This window comes from Drosophila miranda, chromosome 2 (genome assembly GCF_003369915.1).
Source record: "Drosophila miranda strain MSH22 chromosome 2, D.miranda_PacBio2.1, whole genome shotgun sequence".
In the NCBI taxonomy this organism is placed as follows: domain Eukaryota; kingdom Metazoa; phylum Arthropoda; class Insecta; order Diptera; family Drosophilidae; genus Drosophila; species Drosophila miranda.
Genome location: NC_046675.1, coordinates 2527687 through 2547512, shown reverse-complemented (window position 1 = coordinate 2547512; position 19826 = coordinate 2527687). Strand labels below are relative to the sequence as shown.

General features: G+C 44.4%; 2 protein-coding genes across 8 annotated transcripts in view; one reads left to right on the top strand and one right to left on the bottom strand.

The window, feature by feature from the left end:
• Nucleotides 1–31: 31 nt before the first annotated feature.
• On the bottom strand, nt 32–1943 carry LOC108154792 (alkaline phosphatase). Its single transcript, XM_017285183.2, has 2 exons — nt 1788–1943; nt 32–1718 (listed from the first exon to the last, which is right to left on the bottom strand). The coding sequence occupies exons 1-2, from the start codon at nt 1846–1848 to the stop codon at nt 145–147; spliced, it is 1635 nt and encodes a 544-aa protein (XP_017140672.1). The 5' UTR covers nt 1849–1943; the 3' UTR covers nt 32–144.
• A 795-nt stretch (nt 1944–2738) lies between these two features.
• LOC108154789 (serine-rich adhesin for platelets) overlaps nt 2739–19826 on the top strand; it is a 30566-nt gene continuing 13478 nt past the window's right edge. For 4 of the 7 annotated variants that reach the window (XR_004472106.1, XR_004472105.1, XR_001775004.2 and 1 more), the window contains exon 1: nt 19165–19276. Coding sequence is in view for 2 of the 7 variants with exons in the window: in XM_017285179.2 (XP_017140668.1) it covers nt 19259–19276 (18 nt within the window). In the remaining 5 variants the exon portion in view is untranslated. Of the gene's footprint in view, nt 3131–10205; nt 10867–19120; nt 19277–19826 lie in introns of those variants that run through there. The other 3 variants (XM_033390045.1, XM_017285176.2, XM_033390046.1) reach the window with 3 other exon arrangements.

Here is a 19826-nt window from a genome sequence, read left to right as displayed (position 1 = left end):
TCTCCTAGTGTTTAGATTGTTCCATTTTCAGTTCAGTTTTCAAATATGTAGTGTATATTTAAGTATCCCTCCCCTTAAATTATTAATTAGCCTAGAGAATGCTCTTATTTTGAGAATAATACCGTATTTCCTTAGAGTCCCGACTTAACGCGGTCTCCGCGCCATGCCCCCATCCAGGCACATATTGCGCTCGGTCAGACAGGAGGCATAGCCCATTGCATGGGGGATAAAGTGCTGCTCAAAGACGCCAGTGAAGAGCTGGGCATAGGGTCCGCTGGCAAAGACGGCCACATCATCGCCGCCATGAGTCTCCGACTCCAGCGGCACCGTGCTGGGGAACATAAAGTCCTTGTTCTTCATGTTGATCGCCCGCAGGTTCTTCCGCTTCACGGCTCCCCCCTCCCGCAGGTAGTTGGAGTTGTAGCCGGGCCCATTGGCATAGCTGAGCGTTGCATACGGCAGATCGTCTGCCGCCAGCTGGCCGTTGTTGATCCCGAAGATGTCGTTCTTGCGGCTGGAATAGCCCGCCAGCGACATGGTGTGCGAGTGATCCGATGTGACCACGATCAGGGTGTCATCGGTGCTGCTGTGGGTGCGAGCCCATCGCACGGACTTGTCGAACTCGGCCGTTTCGTCGATGGCGCGCAGGGCCAGGGTGTCGTGGTGTCCATGATCGATGCGCCCGCCCTCCACGAACAGAAAGTAGCCCCGTCCGGCACTCTGCCGCTCCAGTATGTCCATGGCCACCTGCACCATCTCCTCCAGCGTGGGATGCTCCTCGGCATCGGCGTCCAGGTGGTAGGGCATGTGGTAGGGCGCAAACAAGCCGAGCACCCGAGAGGTGTGATTGGAGAGGCCGAGCAGTTCGCGTCGCGTCTGGACGTAGTGGGCGCTGTTGGTGTGCTGGCGCTGCCACTCCTCGATGAGATTGCGTCCGTCGAGTCGTCGGCCCGGGGCACCACTCACATCCCTGACGGTCTTGGGCAGGAAGTTCTGGCGCCCTCCGCCCAGGATCACATTCAGTTTCTGGCCGACCGGACTGTTCACCAGCTGGGCGGCAATGTCCGGACAGAGGCTGGGATCCCCGTTGTCCGCTATGACCTCTGCATCGTTCTCCCAGTTGCGATTGGCCGTGTGGGCGTATATGCCCGCGGGGGAGGCGTGCGTGACCGAAGTGGTGGTGATCAGACCCGTGGCCATGCCCTGTTGCTGGGCCCACGCGGCAATGGAGGCCACATGGTGCGCCGGCTGAGCCTGGGCCAGGCAGTCCTTCACCTGTACGGCCGCACTCACGCCCACCGTGCCGTAGTTGGCCTTCACTCCGCCGAGGTAGGCGGTGGCCGTGCAGGCGGAGTCCGCCACCTGCATGTTGGCGCAGTAGGTCTTGCTCAGGCCCACATAGGGGAACTGCTCGAAGGAGAACTGCTTCTCCTCGCCGCCCAAGTAGACGCGTCCCGCCGTAAGGGTGGGTATGGACATGCCGTCGCCCAAAAATAGCATCACATTCTTGGCCAGCTGGGTGTTCAGCCGCAGCTTGCTCTCCAGCTGCTGGTCGAGGGTTTGATGCGCCAGTCCCTGCCAGTACTCGGCGTACTGCTCCTCCGCCTTCAGGGGGTCAAACACGATCATGGGCATGGCTCGCTTGAGTCGACTGCCAGCTGCTGATCCCGCCGAGAAGAGCGGGTGCATGCGTCGCTCTGTTTCCCGAGTGTCCAGCACTAGTTGCGGAGGTACAGTTGCGTTAGATCGCCCTCAAGATTCACTTCACAGACTTTGAGCTCACTTACCTCGACCGCTGACCAGCGCACTCAGCCAGAAAAGGATTGGGACGATCTGCAGCCTCATCATAGCTGCTGTCAATACTGTCAATGCGTTTCGGTTCACGTTTTCCGTGCCACTGATGGCGTCTGGCACGAGACCTGCGATATTTATAGAACCTCTCGGGCATCATCTACTCATTGTGAGATGGTCGATTTCGTAAGAAGTCATCAATGCCGCCAGCCTGACCTGATAAAGGAAAAATTCAGCGGCGATCGTTGCCGCTGTCTTGCCTGTAGTGCGGTTGAGTTTTGAGTACAGTGAACAGTAGTGCCTGCTCGTGGAATTTCCAGAAGAATCAGAGATAAGAGATCCGAATTTACTATTCAAGCCTTTACCTTCTGAATGGATACCTTTTTAACTAAAATCAAAGGGCAGGTACCGTATAGAACCTACTCTGATCTGTTTGCACTTGAACATTTTTCCCAGCCCATCATGTCACATATTTATGTCTTAGCGGGCTCTTACTGTATTATTTTGTTTTTCGAAAACTGTTGTTTTCAATAGTGGTCGTTATCATCAAGACCCGGCGTCGTCTGCCTGCGGCCCCTCCCATCCCACAAGTGAAACGTGTGTACCCTATCCGCTTTGCCTGCGCATCCGCTTGCCTGAACACGAGAGTGCTGGTTCACGTGATCAATGCTGCTAGTCTATTTATGATTTCCCGCTTCCAGTTAAGTCATAAATTCTAATTACTACTCGCACCCCCTTCCGAGCGCTGTCCGATTTGAATCGCGCGCGCAGCGTTTGCTCGCTGTGAGTGTCAAACGGCCGAAGCGAGACGAGTCGGGACGCATCTGGCAATGCTGGCTGGTGGGATTATTGCGCAGACGCCAGCATCCAAACAACAATTTGTATCTCCCCGTAGCATCTCTCGGAGCAGCCGTTATCTTTGCGCGCTGCGCCAGCAAACATATGTATATCCGTATATTCAAATATATAGCATCCATCGGCATTCGTCGCGTCGGCCGTTCGGTTGGTTCAGAGAGCTTCTGCTTTGGCAGCGCGCACTTGGCCAAAATAGTTGTTGGTTCGCATGCAAAACGTTAAAATCGCATTAGCTAAAAACATTTTTATACCAACGGCGCGTTTTTAATTTTTTCTACACTACAAAAAATAAACCAAAAAAAAAACACACAAATAGACAAGATAGAGCAGGAAAGCAACGGCAAAACAAGAAGCAAAGCTGACTAAACTTTTAACGTTCAAAAATTCTATGCGTATACATAGGTATAAATAAATAAACGCGTGTATATATCCACACAGATAACATACAATAAATGATATTTCAATAATTTTCAAACAACAAAAGGTAGCGTCGTGTGAAAAGAATGAAAGAAAGAAATCAAGGATGAAAAGTGCTGTGAAACATGGAGAAAATCTAGTAAACCGTTACTCGCACATTGATTTTTGAAAATAGTTTAAAAAAAAAAACAACAACAAAAAACTGCCAACAAAGTCCTAAAATTGCAAGCAAATTCTTGAAGCTGAAAGTTTTTCTCTTTTCGGTGTATTCGTGTGTATAACTGTATAATGCACAGCATTAAGGACTCTGGGCTGCCATTTTTGCCACTGGAAGGACACGACCAAAATAAGAGTATTAAAAAACATGCTACATAGAAGATGTAATGCTGCCTGCTGGCACACACACGCGAAAAAATTCATACATAATAGAAATACAGTAAATTGCTAACTGTGTTTTTGTCCATCCATCTCGCTCCCTCCCTCCCTCCGACTCTCTCTCTCTCTCTCTCTGCGAGTGTGTGTGTGTGTGCTTGGAGATTATGTGACTCTGCGTACATATAAATACATACACATCTACAATGTTGGAGGAGGTGGGTGGCGCTCGCTACTGGGTGGCCACCCAGCTGGCTGCCAGAGCGACATCCCCAACATAGTTTTACGTTTGACAAATATGTGTGTATAAGTGTGTGTGTGTGTTTTCTGTTTCCACTTTGTATGCAAGTGTGTGTGTGTGTGTGAGTGTTTTACTACCATCTAGTGGATGGGTGGGGTGGGGATGCTGCGGATAATCCTTTTGCCCACAGCCCCGCCCCCTACCCCTCCCTCGAAACTCTCTCTTAAAGCTTTGCCCGAAAAAAGTTCCATTTAAAGTCGTGTCGAGCTCTGGACTCTAACGGTGGTTGGAGAGCTTGCAACAATCTGGCAACTTTCAATTGCCTTCATTGACAGTTAAAACGAAAGTTATCAAATACACGAACAGCCAGCGAAGTTGCCACGACAAGTGGCAACAACAGAAACAACAAAAGAAAGCTGCTACCCTTTGGGGATAGAAGCTTTTGATACCCTAGTAGATCCATCGTTTCAATGAGAGTTTTTTGGTCTAGATACATTTAGCAATTAGGAAATATCTTACATTACAAACACAAAAATATGTTTATGATTCGAGAGTGATTTGATTTTGTCTAAACTTGGCCTGTAAAAACTCGTATAGAGCAATCTGCCATTTGTAAAATTTTGTAGTTTTACTCTTACTAGAAGTATTTTTCAATCCATCGTTCGAATATGCGGTATTATATGGAGATTCGATTATTATCGGTTGGTTGAATTATATCTAAAATAGCAGTTTCCCTAAGCAGTTTCTTCTAAGGCTATGGATAGGATATTAGTGGTTCGGAACTACATATATAGAAGCGAATAGACAAGCCTGCTCAGAGCTTCATTGTGATAAGAATAAACCCAATCCTGCAGTCGGACAATCTTATTCTTTATTAGCATAAAAGAAAAATAATTCCTATAGCTATTGCAGTCCAAAAACATATAGTATCTATGGCAGCTGTTCGGCTATGGGGAATTTCCCTTTTCAATTTATATGCGGTCGAAAATGCTTGCTTTTCTGCTTTGCAAACACCTGCTCAAAGTCATAATACCCTCTATGTAAGGCCATAACGACTACGGAGGAACGATGACAACTACAACGACAACTCAGAAGTCAAACACGAGACGCAACAACAAGAACAACAATACAAAAACAATTAAATAACAGAAAAAGAAAATAAAAGAAAGCCAAAAACTTTACCAAGAATACCCCCCTTTCACCAGCCCCCCTTCACACTCACACACGTACACACACCCTTACTCACACACACACACACACAGGAACACAAACAAGTTGCTGCTGGCGTCTTTGCGTTGGGATGAGAGATTGGGTGCGATGGGACGGGATGGAATGGAGATGCTGGTGGTGATGCTCGAGGGGGGGGTGTGGCCATTCTCTATGGGGAAACAAACTTTTAGCATAGTAGCCCATATACATACACATACAACATACAGCACACATACATACAAACACGTAAATTTGCACACAAAAAAAAGAACAACAGAGAAAAGAGAGAAAGGCGAAAAGAGAGAAAAGGAAAGGACGACTGCACACTGTGTCAATGCTGTAACAAGATTCGAAATGTTATAATAGAACGGACCCGCATACTCGTAGGAGTACAACAATCCTCCAACATTGTGCCGATAATGGTTTCCCTGTTTGTGTGTGTGTGTGTGTTCTTGTGCTGCCAGAGTGTGTGTGTGGGAGTGTACAGTGCTGTGCGTTAGTCCTTTACAGTGGCTTGAATTGCTGCCAAATTTAGGATTGTTAAATGAATGTTAAAAATGAAACGTTGAGAAAGTTGCAGTTTGTTTTCGGAATACAATTCATTTCCACTCAAACTGCTTCTAAAAATAGCATTCACGAGCCATATTGGACTTGCTCTGAACAGATTTTACAGTTACAGGGTTTTGACCATGATCTTTCCATTAAAATTCGTTTCCTGAGCATAAGGAATGATCTTGCCACGACTTAAAGTACTTTCAAAGTACTTTTATGATTGCATTAAAAATGATTTCTAATTTTGCAAATGGAGCGTACGAGTATATACAATACAATATAATTTTATAGCAACATTTTAGTAGAACCCCGAAAGATGTTTTCTTAACTAAAAACTATAAAAACGATGAAAAACTCTAATCATAATTATGAAAACTTATAACAGGCTATTGAAGCCGCATCTAGGACGCCATTCCCGTCCGATTCGAATTGGTGCTCAAAAGCTATTTCATAAATGATATTTCCACACATTCATTTAATGGTAGGTAATGTAATTGTTGTGTTCATAGGAACAATATCCATTCGAGTACGTATACGTATCAGCACATAAATTCTGATAATTTCATCCGACAATTTCCGACCTCCATCCCATGGTACGTCATCAGCGAGCATTGTTGCCGGAGTGGAGTGCCAAAAGGATGCCATGCCCGATGCGAGGACGCACGAATGGGCGGCACGAACGCACGAGCAGAACAGTGTGGCACGAGTGGAGGCCACACACGCTCTCTCTCTCTCTCTCGCTTTCTCTGTATCTCTCTCTCTCTCTCTTGGCCACCATCTCCTTGCCAAGCTTCGCGCTCCAGCGAGCTAACTTTGACGTTATGCTGTAAGCGTTGGGTGCTTCGTTTAAATGAGTGCTCGTTGAATGTGTGAGTAATTGGAAGGATGCTGCTGTCCCTAGGGGGGTTTTCGGTAGAACGCAGGGGGGTGCCAGATAGAGTATGGAGTGCCAGTGGCAGTGGCAGTGGCTGGGGCAGGGGCAGGGGCAGGCATGGAGCTGGGGAAATGGAAAAGCAAACGACAACAAGCAAAACATTGATGTTACTGAGGAGGTTGCCAGCGCAGACGGTGGCTGGGGCTTTTATAGTTCCAGCGAAGGAGTGAAATGGCGCCAGCTGAAGATTTATGCGTGTATTTGTGTATCTGTGGGTGTGTGTGTGTGTGTGTGGTAGGGTGGGTTGGGGGTGGGGGTAGGGATGGTTTGAAATTATGAAAGCATTTGTGTTCGAGTTTGAGTAAACATGACCATTGGGGAGACCCTGCCTCGCCAGAGGGTGGGGGTTGTTTTGGTTGTTTGGCTTATCCCTATACGTGCGTCTGTATATGTATGTACCTACTATATCTATATATATTTGTGATTGTATCTGTGTTTGTGTTTGTTTGTTGGTTTGTTTGCTTACCTTCAGTGCAGTTTTGCTGTGGATTTTACGGCCTCTGAATATTGTTAATGGCCCAGCCACCCTTTCCCCCACCCACATTTCCCACGAATGGCCTCGAATGGGGCCTCGTCCTGGCTGTGGATCTGCCGCTGACGCTGGGGCTAACGCTGCAGCCCTGGCTGCTGTGACCTTCACCCATTTAACGCCACTTAACCGATGACAAGCCGACCGAGAGTTGAATGTCATTCATTTGCTAGTCTTCGGATTTACCCCAGTTAACCTCAAACTTCATGCAGCATGAAGCATGCAGCATGCTGCCACCCTGCACCTGGACGCGAAGGGGAAATCCTACAGCTCGATCTAATAATAGAAATCCAGAGTTGCATGCAAAGTACGAGTATCGTATCCCGGGATTACCATGACAACGGGCAGCTGAATCCGGTCTCTTGTGGCTCCCTCCGCCACTCGCCCGGTCAGTGGCAAATCGAGAGAGTGCAAAATCAGGTTGCAGCGGACGTTCCAAACGTTCCTTCGGGATGAAAGATTTCCTGTTTGGCCTGACTGGCGTTCACAAATAAAAATCCAATTCTATTTCGAGTGAAAATACATCCAATAAATATATGAATGTTCGAATAAATGAAATTGCCAACCAATTTCCATACGTACGTACACATACTTGCATACATTATAGACCAATAGCAAAAAACGAATGTCAGCCGCGACAACGGAAAATTGCCGTCGTTAAATTGTTTTACAACATCCCCACAAAGATTGAAAAGAAATCAGGAAAATGTGAACGGGCTTTTATGAGCTATGGGTGTGGATGGGTGGATGGGAGGTGTAGGTGTAGGTGGGTGCCCACACCCCGCCCATGTTGCCTCAAAGTAAAGCATGATGAGCGTCCAAATATTGCCAGAGTCATGTGAAAATGTTCAGCTTGTTTATTTACACTGTCGGTGCCTGTAAAAGCGCATTCACATGGCTATGCGCCATGCCATATAGTGCCCACCCACAAATATGTACATATATACTGATATATCATGCACATTGTCTGTGTATAATTAGTGGCCATCAATTGCCCATCGGTCTGGAGATTTGTGGATCTTGAAAAATACTCGTATGAATGATTTCTCTGTGTGTTTACACAGAGCTCTGCATACACTCGGAAATGTATACTGGAAATGGATCAAATATTTACAATTTTGATATGCAAAAATATATTATTTAAAATATAAAACTTAAATATTCTCAAAAAAATTATATTTTCTCTGTGCACTCATACGATTTATTGTAAACAAAATTCGGAATGCGGAAACAGAGGAAAAAAACCTTCATTGAGAGCTGCCAACAATGGTTAGGGTTGGAAACCCCCCCTCCCCGTTTAAGCCAATCGAAACTTTTACTGTGCACACTCGGTCCTCGCAGAGGACTCTCCTGGCAGCTGACATAAGCATTTAAAGCAATTAAAAAGTCACACCCCATATAATGAAAAGTTAAACTAGATTTAGCAACACAGTGGAATAACAATTTGAAGCACACCCCCGTCGCATGCCCCGTTGCATGCCCCTAAAAAGGGGACGCTCGTTGGGGTTGTGACAGACAGCTGTTACATGGAAATGAGCCCCCGAATTTCATTAAAGCCCCAAGAAATGTTTATTTGAATTTGTTCTTCTCGTATCTCCCTTTTTCTGCTTTTTTTCGGGGAGTACTTTGCAAGTTATTGAACCCGTAAAAGTTTTTAATTAAAATTCAAATTAGACAAATTAAATTCGAATGGAGGGACTGTATTTTTATGAGCGGGGAGATTCTGCGGCGTGAAAGGTAGTGAAAGAGTGTCTGGTTGAATGCGGGATGCGAGTGCGTTTTGAGGAGACGTGCGTTAAATTTTAATTGATTTTTCCCAACAAAATGTAGGAGTTGCTCGACAGCACATACACATACATACAGATCAACACATCTGTGTGTGAGTGTATACCTGCCTACGCGCAAAAGTAAAGCGAAGCGAAATGTGGAGTACAGAACAAAACAGCATCACACACAGACACACACACAGAGAAAGATGGAGCGGAAAGACAGACCAAAAACGAACTGGCAGACAGTCAGGCGTGCGAATGAACGAACCAACACACATCCAAATAAACGCAAAACAGACACAGATACAGCACACACAAATACAGACACAGAAACAGAGTACAGAGTACAGACACAGATACAATCAACGAAACGAACGAGGCTCGGCATTCGTATTCGGCCTGCGTATGAATGGAGAGGAGAGCCACAAGAAGGAGTAGGGGATGCAGAATGGAGCTTGGGGTATGGGGGACTCACTGCCTTCTCCTCCACCCCCCTGCGAGGGGGAAGGGTCTTGGCTGAAAGGACAATTCAAGGAGGCAAGCGAAAAACATTTTGTGCTGCCTACTGTTCGTAGGCTGTTTATTGCTGCTGCTGTTGTTGTTGTTGCTCTTGGATGCTGTGTATCTATGTAGAATTTATCGATTTATTTTGACTTCGTTTTATGTGCTGTTGTATCTTTGTGTGTATCTTTGTATACGTGTGTGTGTGTGTGTATATTTAATACAAACACAGCGATAAGAACCCACAACAGCAGAAGCAGCGGCAGCAGGAGCACCCAAAGGAAACTTGTTTAGCCGCCATCTCCTTCCCTTTTTAGGGCGCTTCTGGGTTCAACCTTCCAACTTTTCCTCTTTTTTCTGGTTGCTTTTGTTGTTGTTGTGGCCTCACTTTTTTGCGCTTAATGCGCCAATTTCTGACAACAGCAGTGGAAAGGGGGGAGGGGGGGTGGGGACAGTGGGGAAAGACAGAGGAAAAGTCAGCCACGACCCAAAGTCAAATTGAGTAAAACGCATTGAAAACTTAAGTCATTTCCCAAGAACGGCCCACAGTTCTTAAAAGCTTTTTTTTGTATGCCCCCGCTTTTTGTTTCTAACCGAGGAGTGGAGGAGGCGCAGCAGGAGGACGGGAAGGAGTCGGAGGAGCTCCAAGCAAGTGTTTCTCTTTCTGATTCTGTTTCTGTTTTTCTCTCCCTTTTATGATTACTTTCCGCTTTGCTCTCTTTTTGGCCGTGTTATTGCAGATGGCCAAAGTTGTTGGCCAAGTATAAAAATGTGTTTTATATTGTAATAACGAAGAAAATGCACTGAAGTCGAAACTCCAGCGCGAAAAGCACCCAGAATTACACATAAACTGTTTAATGAAGCAGAGCAATTAAATAAAACCAGAATGCATTACCGAAAACGATAATAAAGCCAATTAAAAACTTGTTAACTTTACTTTGGGGGAGGGACCATGCTCCCAGAGCACATTCCTTCCCAAAAGTGGATTCTACAACTACTACAATATACTACATCTCGTATTGATTTCATTTGCAGAGTAAGATGTGTAGATATAATCGAAAAATGCGTGTCAAGCCGTCCTCTTTACAAAGAATGAACCCTAAACTAATGTAAACTACGACTTTTTAAACATCATAATCCTGTGAGAAAGGGAATCCGACGAATACTTAAGGACTGTGAGGGTGTGAGTGTGTGTGCGTGTGTGTGTGTGTGTGTGTGTACATAAAGATGGAAGGCCGTGTCTGAAACTGAGAAGGCAAATATGGCTGACTGCCTGCCTCTGGCCCACCTTTTGTGTCCGTGCCGTGCCCGTGTCCGTGTCCGTGTGTGAAATAAAACAAAAGCCAAACGAAACGAAACGAAACAAAAGCATTAACAAGAAGCAGCAGCAGCAGCAGTAGCACCAGCAGCAGCAGCATTAGTGGAAAAGCGATTCAATGTCACAGTCAGCGAGCAGCATATAGCAGCATATCCATGTGTGTATACATGGATATATGTACTCGTATACCCCGCACGTACGTGTATATAGAGAGCACACATAAAAAGCCATAGCCGCAGATTAGTCTACCCAAGTAGCTGACAACGAAAGAGCCTCAGCCTCAGCCCCAGCCTCTGCATCGACGACGACGACAATCAACATTCATCATACGCACCGTGGGACGCGGCGCAAAACGCAAATGCAGCCCCCATTCGAAAGGTAAGCCCATATCGACAAGAACAAGAACAAGAACAAGAACAACCCTTTTCTCGATACATTCGTGCAGTTTGATTTGAGTTTTTTGATTTGATTAAAGTTCTGTGTGTTCCTTTCAATACTAACAATACTTTACTCTGTACTAACAAGCAACTGGGGGTGGTACTGGCACAAGAGATCACAACAGTGGGCGCTCAATGTTGTGCTATGTGCTATGTGCTATGTGCTATGTGATGATAGTGATAGTGATAATGACGATGACTTTCTTTGTGCGCTGAGAGTGGTCCTCCCTGCCCCGTCTCTTCCTTCCTTTGATGAACGTAACAATTTATTTATGGCTGGTATTAACAAGCATCAAAATATATGCTGACAAACACACACACACACACTCATTCCCACTCATGCTCACGGATACTCGAAGCACACAGAGACACCAACACCCGCACAACACTTTGGCACTGAGCTCTGCGATAAATTCACGCGGCAGAAACGTGCTGCCAGCCAAACAAAATCTTTGTACCCGTGCCCGTGCCCGTGCCCTGCTCTCTGTTCCCTGTACTGGCAACAAAAAGCAGACCAAAAATTCGTGTTCAAAGTTCAATGACGTTGACGTTGTCGTTGTCCTCGTCATGTGGGGCTCACTCAGCATCCGCTGGCCTAAACCTAAACTAATGGAATTTTCCCCATTGTTTGGTTAGAAAATTCATTTAATTTTTTTTGTGTTGCCGAATTTCAAGGGAATCCCAGTTTCCAAGGAAAAAACTTTAAATTTCGTTTCGGAAGTTCGTCTGGGATTTTCATGGTTGCATGCAAAAAATGATTTGTGTAAACTTTTGGGAATTGGAAAAATCAATGGTCAGTTTACGATGGATAGTTAAATATAATCATCGGAAAATTACAAAGGAAATCTATTTAAACGGGTAAAAATCGGTTTATCCGACAGAACATAATTGTTGATGAAAGTATCTCTAAAAGCGATACATATATGTTATGCAGATTAAATTACGAATATTTTTGGTAATGGAAATCCTTAGATCATGTCCCAATATCCGTTTCCCTTGTTTTCGCAAAGCCATTCAGACGAAAAACTAATCATTTTCTATCACAATCAATTTCTTATTATGTTTTCCGTCCGCATATGTAATTTTCTACTCCACCGATCCCCCAAGGCACCTTTCACCCCCTGGCAATGATAGCGCTTCACTCAATGACCAATGGCTGCCAGTCAAATTTATGACTAAATAGACGATTGACGTCACCGTAAAATGGGGAAAAGGAATTTCTTATTTATTTATAATATTTGTGTATTTTGCTTTTACGTGGATGTCTTTTTTTTAGTATACGGCGTATGCGGTAATATTTCCCCGTTGCGTCAAGTGGAAGGCGAACAAGATGAAGAAGGCTGAAAGGAAAGAACGGGATATGATCTATGGAGGAGAGAGCGTTGATCTATTGCTGATAAAGTGAAAGTCAAGTTATGCTAGAATTGTAATTACTCATGCCTGCCACTGCCACAGCTAGAGGCACAGCCACAGCCACAGGCACTGCCACTGACTCTGAACAAAAAAACAAAGAATCTGTCTAGAAATGTTGTACATACATATTCTCAAAAAAAGCATGCACATAGTGCCAGCAGAAAATAGGGAAGATGAGGAATGCGAATGGGGTAGCATCGACTTTTTGGAAAATATGTACCACTACAGACCACGTCTGTCTATCGCGACTTGTGTCCAATAGTTTGTCTGGCGTCTCCACGTCATTTATCTGTCAGCATTCGTCGCCGTTTGATGAACTATTAATTTCTGGTCGCCGAGGCAAGAGTTTATTTTCGTCAACTGTGGCACGTGTGGCGCGAACATCATTTGAAATGCGCCAGCTGATGCTGCTGCTTCATAAAAAATAATTTAAATAAATTCCCTGGGACAGGCCATAAAGGAACCACCGCACTCTGACAAATCTTGACTGTAAATAAAACACGAGTGTTTGGGACGCGTTTCCATCTCCCACAGAAAATTGGAATAAACACATTTCTAGGCCCTCCATTCAAGAGGAATGCCAAAACATTCCGTAATCCGATTTGCACTAACCAGAATTCCATTCCTGAATGCCATTATATCCCCCCCAAATGCAACGATTTTAATCATCTGCACACACTAGCCAGGCCTTTAGCTGGGCCTCGAATTACCAACAATATTGCCATTGAAACGTGAATTTCAATTAGGCAATGTAATTTCTACAGAATTAGAGACTGTTTGAACCAGGTGAAGTATACGCATTTATCCAATTACAGCGAACGGCCACTGCTTTGTTCTTGCATCGATTCATTGAATCTAATATATGGCTAAGAATTTGACAAAAGATACCGTGTGTAGAACACAAAGGTCTCCTGGCTGCAACTTAGTCATCGGCATGGCCCAAACATAATTGGAAGGCGTCTGGCAGCAGCAGATACGGCCACGTACAAAGGAAGTGGCAGAGGCAGGGCCCGTAGCATGGCAGCATCTCGGCGTTTCAGCATTTCAGCATGGCTGTGGCATGGCGGCTGTTCTTATTTGTACAGACAACGACAGGTGGTCGCGAATATGTTGGGGTGATAAAACGCAGCAGCACCAGCAACAGTGTAAAGGCAAGGCTACGAGTATGTGCCTGAGAGAGAGAGAGAGAGAGAGAGAGAGAGGAGAGTCCCTCACCATCTTATGATGCTGCTGATCGGACAGGTTTACGTTTGCTGCTCTATTCTGGCTCTCATAAGAGGCAGGAGTATGTCCAATGTCCATTAGCTGATTTAATGAAATCGTAAATCAAACGAGCGCGGATTGCTAAAAATATATCTGCGGCGCGTATTTTATGTTTTTTGAAGTGGAACCTATGCCACAGCAACAGCCACAGCCACAGCAACGCATCGGCAACGAGTACGGCAGGCAGGCCACAGCAACAGCAACAGCAACAGCCGCTGAACAATAGATGAAACGTGGATGATTGTGCCAAAGTATGGCCCTGCCATACTCAGATCTACGTGTGTGTATGGGTATGGCTCCTTCTAATGATGAGCACATGTAATGTTTCGTATTGCAAAACTTGGCGTTTTATTTCGACATTTCTTGCCGTGAATAATGCATGCGATTCCTTGGTGGGGCTGGGGCTTGGGTTTTTGGCAAAAGTGCAACCATTGTCGTCGTCGTCGTCGTCGACGTCGATGTGGCCGTCGTCTCCGTCCGTCTGTCTTTCACAAGGCGTGTCCGTTGTGGCGTTGGCCAAGATTTCGCTTGGCTGGCCGGCGTCACAGTTTTCGCGTCTGCGTCTGCACTTTCCCAGAGAGTGCCCCCGTCCCGGTCCCGCTCCCGGTCCCGATCCATCCATGGATGCCAATGAGTGTGCGCATCTTTATTTAATTAACATATTTTATTTGCACCACACAGGCACACCCTTTCCCCCTTACCCACCCATATAGACAGGGGCGTTGTGATTTATGCCTGGCGTTTGTCCACTTTATGTTGCCTTTCAGTCATCATCCCCATTCCCATGCCCATCTTCATCATGCCGATTGTCATCTCTAAGTAGCTCGGTTCGAGATCCTCTTCGCCAACCTTTTGCCAGCCAGATCCCAGCCAGAATATTAATCGTATGCATTAGTCGACTTCTGGCTGCGGCTGGCACTGGCCGTGTGACTAATTTTATTACACTTGCCAAGCATTTCTGAATCTGAATCTGCATCTGAATCCGAATCTGAATCTAAATCTGAATTTGATTTTCGTTTTTTCGAGCTATTCTGTTGCATTGTCCGCCCCCCGACCCGAGCCGAGAATGTCGGCTATCTCTGTATTAAATTAATGCTCACTTACTGTGCCAGCCATTCCGTTTTATTTATATATACGAGTATGTATATATATTTTATTAAATCAAATGCATTCTGAGTGTGCGACTGCATCGCGCGGATACAATCGCCAGTATCCGTGAACATTCCTCGAATGATATGTCATCAAAATGTGATTAATTCTTGTGCCTTCAACTCTGCCGTGGCTGTGGCTGTGGCTATGGCTGTGGCACGGGGTAGGTATTTTTAGTCGATCAGCAAATAGTTTCAATCCAAAATGGCAGAATCCAAAGGCACTGAAGCATGCAGGGATAGTCCCCTAAGCCAAAGCTGTATTCGCTGTACATGCTTTCACCTAAGGGACTTCAATGGTTGAAAATGTGATAAGGGTTGTCTAAAAATAGCAACGGAAAAATAAGGTTTGGTTTTGCCATCATTTGAGGTTTATTTCGTGTAGTTTTACTCCCCAAAGGACGGACCACACACACATCCACATCCAGAGCAGCAATTTATTATTTGATTGATGGACACTAAATGATTGGGCAGTCGAGCTAAATGATTCACCCTGGAGACACTTCCATTCAACAATTATTTCCACATTATTACCTCCCAAAATCAAGGTTGTGCTTGGGAACTGGATTAATTACCAGCTGAAAGAAACGGCCAACGGCCTTGTTTTTGTTCGGACAAGTTTCCATATCAACCGGTGACCGGGTGTCCTGCAGTCCTTATTTATTCAACGACTAAATTGCAGAGCAACAACTTTTGGAGTCCCAACACAACCTACAATTGAGTTGCGTTTATTTATGCTTTCACAGTTGAAACTTTTCATTTTATGGCTCACAATTATGCCCGAATGTTGGTCACAACTTGAACAAATTAAAACTTTTCGCTTTTGAATCATAAAAAACAAAGCAAAAGAAATAAAGGAATAAAGGAATGCCTCACACACACTCGATGCTGACTATTAACCCAATTCTCTGGGGAGTGGAGTGCGAGTACAAAAGAAACTGCAACTCTCAAAGGCCATTTAAGCATGATGTGCAATAAAAATTATAAATAAAAGTCAGCGCACACATAAGTATGGGGGGCAGGGTGGGCAGAGCCATTCACTCCCTTCCGATGAGCCCCGTGTGCCGCGTGGGGGAAATGTTTATGGGTGGCGCGCTCTCATTAGGCAAAGTGTTCGATAATTAAATGGAAATGTAAATCACAGCCTCCCAGATCTCCCCGCCACACGTGAGGTAATTAGCAGGCGATCAGCGTGCAGCTGTTTAATTGGCACTGAAGCTGAAGATTTGAAGTATTCGCCGGATTCGAGTAGCCATGGGGTCTCTGCCTCTGGCAGCGGTCCGTCCGTTCTCTATTCATGTCCACTCGCGCGGATGCTGTTTATCGAGCGACAGATCAAGCAGGCAGAACCTATACCGTACGCAAACAAACAACCGCATTAATTCTAGTATCCGAATCCATATAGATACTCGTGATTATACATATATGTACAATATTTAGATGCGGATACGCGATAATAAAATAAAGTGAATGAGAGGCTGTTTATTTTCGAAGCGTGCGAAAGATTTTAATTGGATTTTGATATGATATATCTAACACACCCCGCCTCATCCTCCATTCCCTCCTTCCATCCTCCTTCTCCTGCTGCTCACCTTGGCAGAGGCCTGCCGCTTCCAATCTCTCTTTAATATTTTACACCAGATTATTTTTAGTCTGTGGCCTAACATTGAAAATATTTATAAGTATGTTTGCTGTCTCATATCGCGCATAGTTATTAATGTTATTTTTATGAGAATGTTTCGTGTTTGGACGCTAATGTTGACATGGCCAGCGGGGCGTATACGCAGCGCGTTTGATCCTACTTGTTCTCGTAATCAACCGCCAGTCGAGTGTGTGGGAAACACACACACAAAATTAGAAAAGCGAATATCAACAATATAAACAAGAAGATGGAGCATAAAAATTGGCTATGAAAATAATAGAGATATGGATACCTACTTATAAAGATTATGGGGATACCCTTGAGGTGGACGATTTGATTATACGGACAACTATAGCAGCAACAATGTAATTTGAAACAAGTCTTTTGCTTAATATCTTTACTCACAGTCGAAACACTAGATCGAAAAGTATTTTTCCAAAACAAATCGATCGGCAAGGGTATCTAGAGCTTCGCTTCCCCAAAAACGCAGCCATTCCTTCCTGTTTTCCTTGAGGTTTTCATGGAATTCTCAGCTCCGTCCACCGCTGCTGCTGGCATTGTCTTCTCCGCTCTCTCTCTCTCTCTCTGTTTATTGTCTCCGTGTCGTTGTTCTTGTGCTTTTCTTGCGGTGTTGCCGCTCCTGCTGTTTTGGCCGTATCGCGCTTTGGCTTTCTTCATTAGTGTGTTTTAGTGGGCGCCTTGCCAAACATTTTCTGAAACAAATTGTCGTCGCGCTCGACAACATTCCGCACGCTTACGCCTCATACAATCGGCTCGGCCAGAAGCAGACGATGGCGGCACCGGCACCGCCACCGGCACCAGCATCGACGGCGACGGCGACGGCGACCCAGTGTGACACACTGTGCCAGTGTACCACTGTGCAATGCAATGCACAATTTGCACACTTCGCTCATATGTACATATTTCTAATTAAAAATCGCCAAAATACTGGGATACTTTGACTTGGCCATCACATATGCCTTTTGCCTTTGCCTCTGCCTCTGCCAGTCGCTGCCGAAGTTCCTTGCAAATATCCAAAAAACCCAGAGGAAAACCAGAACCAAATGTAAATGAAAATGCAGGAGGCATGGCATCTGATGCATGTGGCAGCCCCTCTGCCTGTTGCGTTTTGAGTACAATCTTCTCCCTCCCTCCCGTCTCGGGGTCTCTCGGTCTCCCTACCCATATGCCCGTACTCATCCGTGTGTGTTTGTGTGTGTGTGATGTCTAACAACATGTGTACGAGCGTGTGGCGCTCCGCGTTCCGTTGCCCCCTCTGGTACAACTACAACTAGAAGCAGAATAGTTCCCTTGGCCAACTGCGTCTTTCTTTGCCCGATGCTTTGGCGACGCTCATGTGTCTCTGTCTCTTTTGCTGTTGCTGTTTCTGTTTTTGATTTCGCAATCGTTTTTGTAATACTCTATAGATGGTCGGGTGTATCCTGATTTGTTCATTAAATACCATTATAGGAGTATTTTGAACTATATACAGGCACTCCTTTCTAATTCATTTAAAGTCGTATATAGGATCTGTACATAAATACATATAAATCTACTTTTACTGGAATTTAACCAAAATGATTTTTCTGAAATATTTTGAATCTGAAATTGAATTCCTATAAAGTATATATATAAATGCGAATATAATTGCTACGAATATAATATATACATTTACAAGAACATATATTTTTCCTGTACAGAAAAAAAAGAGCATTCAACGGATGAATTTTCTCAATAAAATATTTGTCATTTTTGCCAATCTTTTCGTACAGCTTTTTGTGTCATTTTCAGCGCATGTTTTGCCAAGCGCTGTCGAGGAGGGGTGGGTAGGAGTAGGAGAAACATGAATTAAATTAAAAATAAAACTATAGAAAATTGTAATTAAATAACTAAAACAAAAATAAGCATGCATGCTGACTGACAAAGACTATTGTGTACCGAAATAAAATTACAAGAGACAGCGCAGAGACACAGGCACACAGAAACAGACAACGACAACGCCAACGACATCGGAAAAATATACATACATACGTACATATATGTCTGTATGTAGGTACGAGTAGATACACTCGTATTAGATATAAAGAAATGGAAACAGACAGCGATGTCGATAGGGGAAAACTCGCGAGAAATGCAAAAGAAGCGAGTGCGAGTGCACAGAATAATTCAAATTGTCAATGTGGCAAAAACAGAGATCCCAAAGATCTTTAACTTTTAAAAAAATAGACAAAAATCCTAATTTTATTTTCAATGTCATTTTTTATGGGCTGCTAATCTGGCTAATCAGTCGTACACTTGGTCAGTCAGCCAGCCAGTCAGCCAGCCAGTCAATCAGTCATCACATTGCTCAGCCAAAAAAACCAGACTAATCGCCATCGCCCCTCCTTAAGTCCCCAGCATCCCCTCAAGCAGCCAATCGACATCAACGAGCTTGTATCTCATTCTTTTTGATTGTGTTCCTGCATCTATCTCCTACATGCATGCCTGTATCTGTGTACCTGTGCAAGTGTGCATGTGTTTGTGCTCTTTATTTCACTGATTTGTATGCGCACATTTTTATGCATAAATTTGTTATCTTTTGTTTCTGATTTTTGGTTGATCTTTTGCCTTTTTGTTTTGTATGTCACCAAAAAAAGAAAAAGAGAAAAGACACGATAGAAAAGCAAAAGCAAAAGAGGAAACGCAACAACCAATTCGAATATGTTCTATCATACCAAAACTTTTTTCAGATTTTTGATTTTGTATCCCCATCATCACCACCACCACTACCACCACAACTACAACAACAACAACTACAACAAGTACAAGCACCACCATCAACAACAACCAGAACAACAAGAAAATCATCAACGGCGTCAATTGCGACGATGGCAGCCATAAATACGGTAAGTACGGGACTTCCCCCAACATCAAATCAAAACAAAGACAGGAAATGCTACAATGAAAGACGATTATGGGATCGCTTGTTTCGGTGGCCGAGGCCATTAGTGCCATACGATAAGGGTTTCGATTGGAATATTGAATAGTCGGAATGGCACATATATTCCAATTTTTTGGGGCACTTCTTTCTTCTTTACAATTTGAGGCTAAATCCCATTAACCTCTGCAACAGGCACCAAAAAAAACAAGTATTGTGTGCAGCCAATCTAATGGAAAATTAATTTATGGCTCATGCCACATTTTATCCGACAATTCGAAACGTTTCAAATATTTATTGCGCTGACCAAATCAAACTTATGGATTATTACCAATTAAATATACAGTATTCCGGAATTGCTTTCCAAACTTCTCAAAATTGAATATTCCTTCGTGCCCTTGCTGCGTCAGGTGGTGCGATATTTATGTATATATTTCGTTGAGTAGAACTTTGAGCTCTTATTTTAATCCCTATAAAGGCAATATAAATTGTTAAATTTAGGTCAACAGTAGAACGTT

Coding starts and splice junctions, on each gene's coding strand:
- LOC108154792 (XM_017285183.2), bottom strand. CDS start 1,848: ATGATGAGGCTGCAGATCGTCCCAATCCTTTTCTGGCTGAGTGCGCTG. Junction 1,719..1,787: donor TGCGCTGGTCAGCGGTCGAG/GTAAGTGAGCTC, acceptor CTCCGCAACTAG/TGCTGGACACTCGGGAAACA.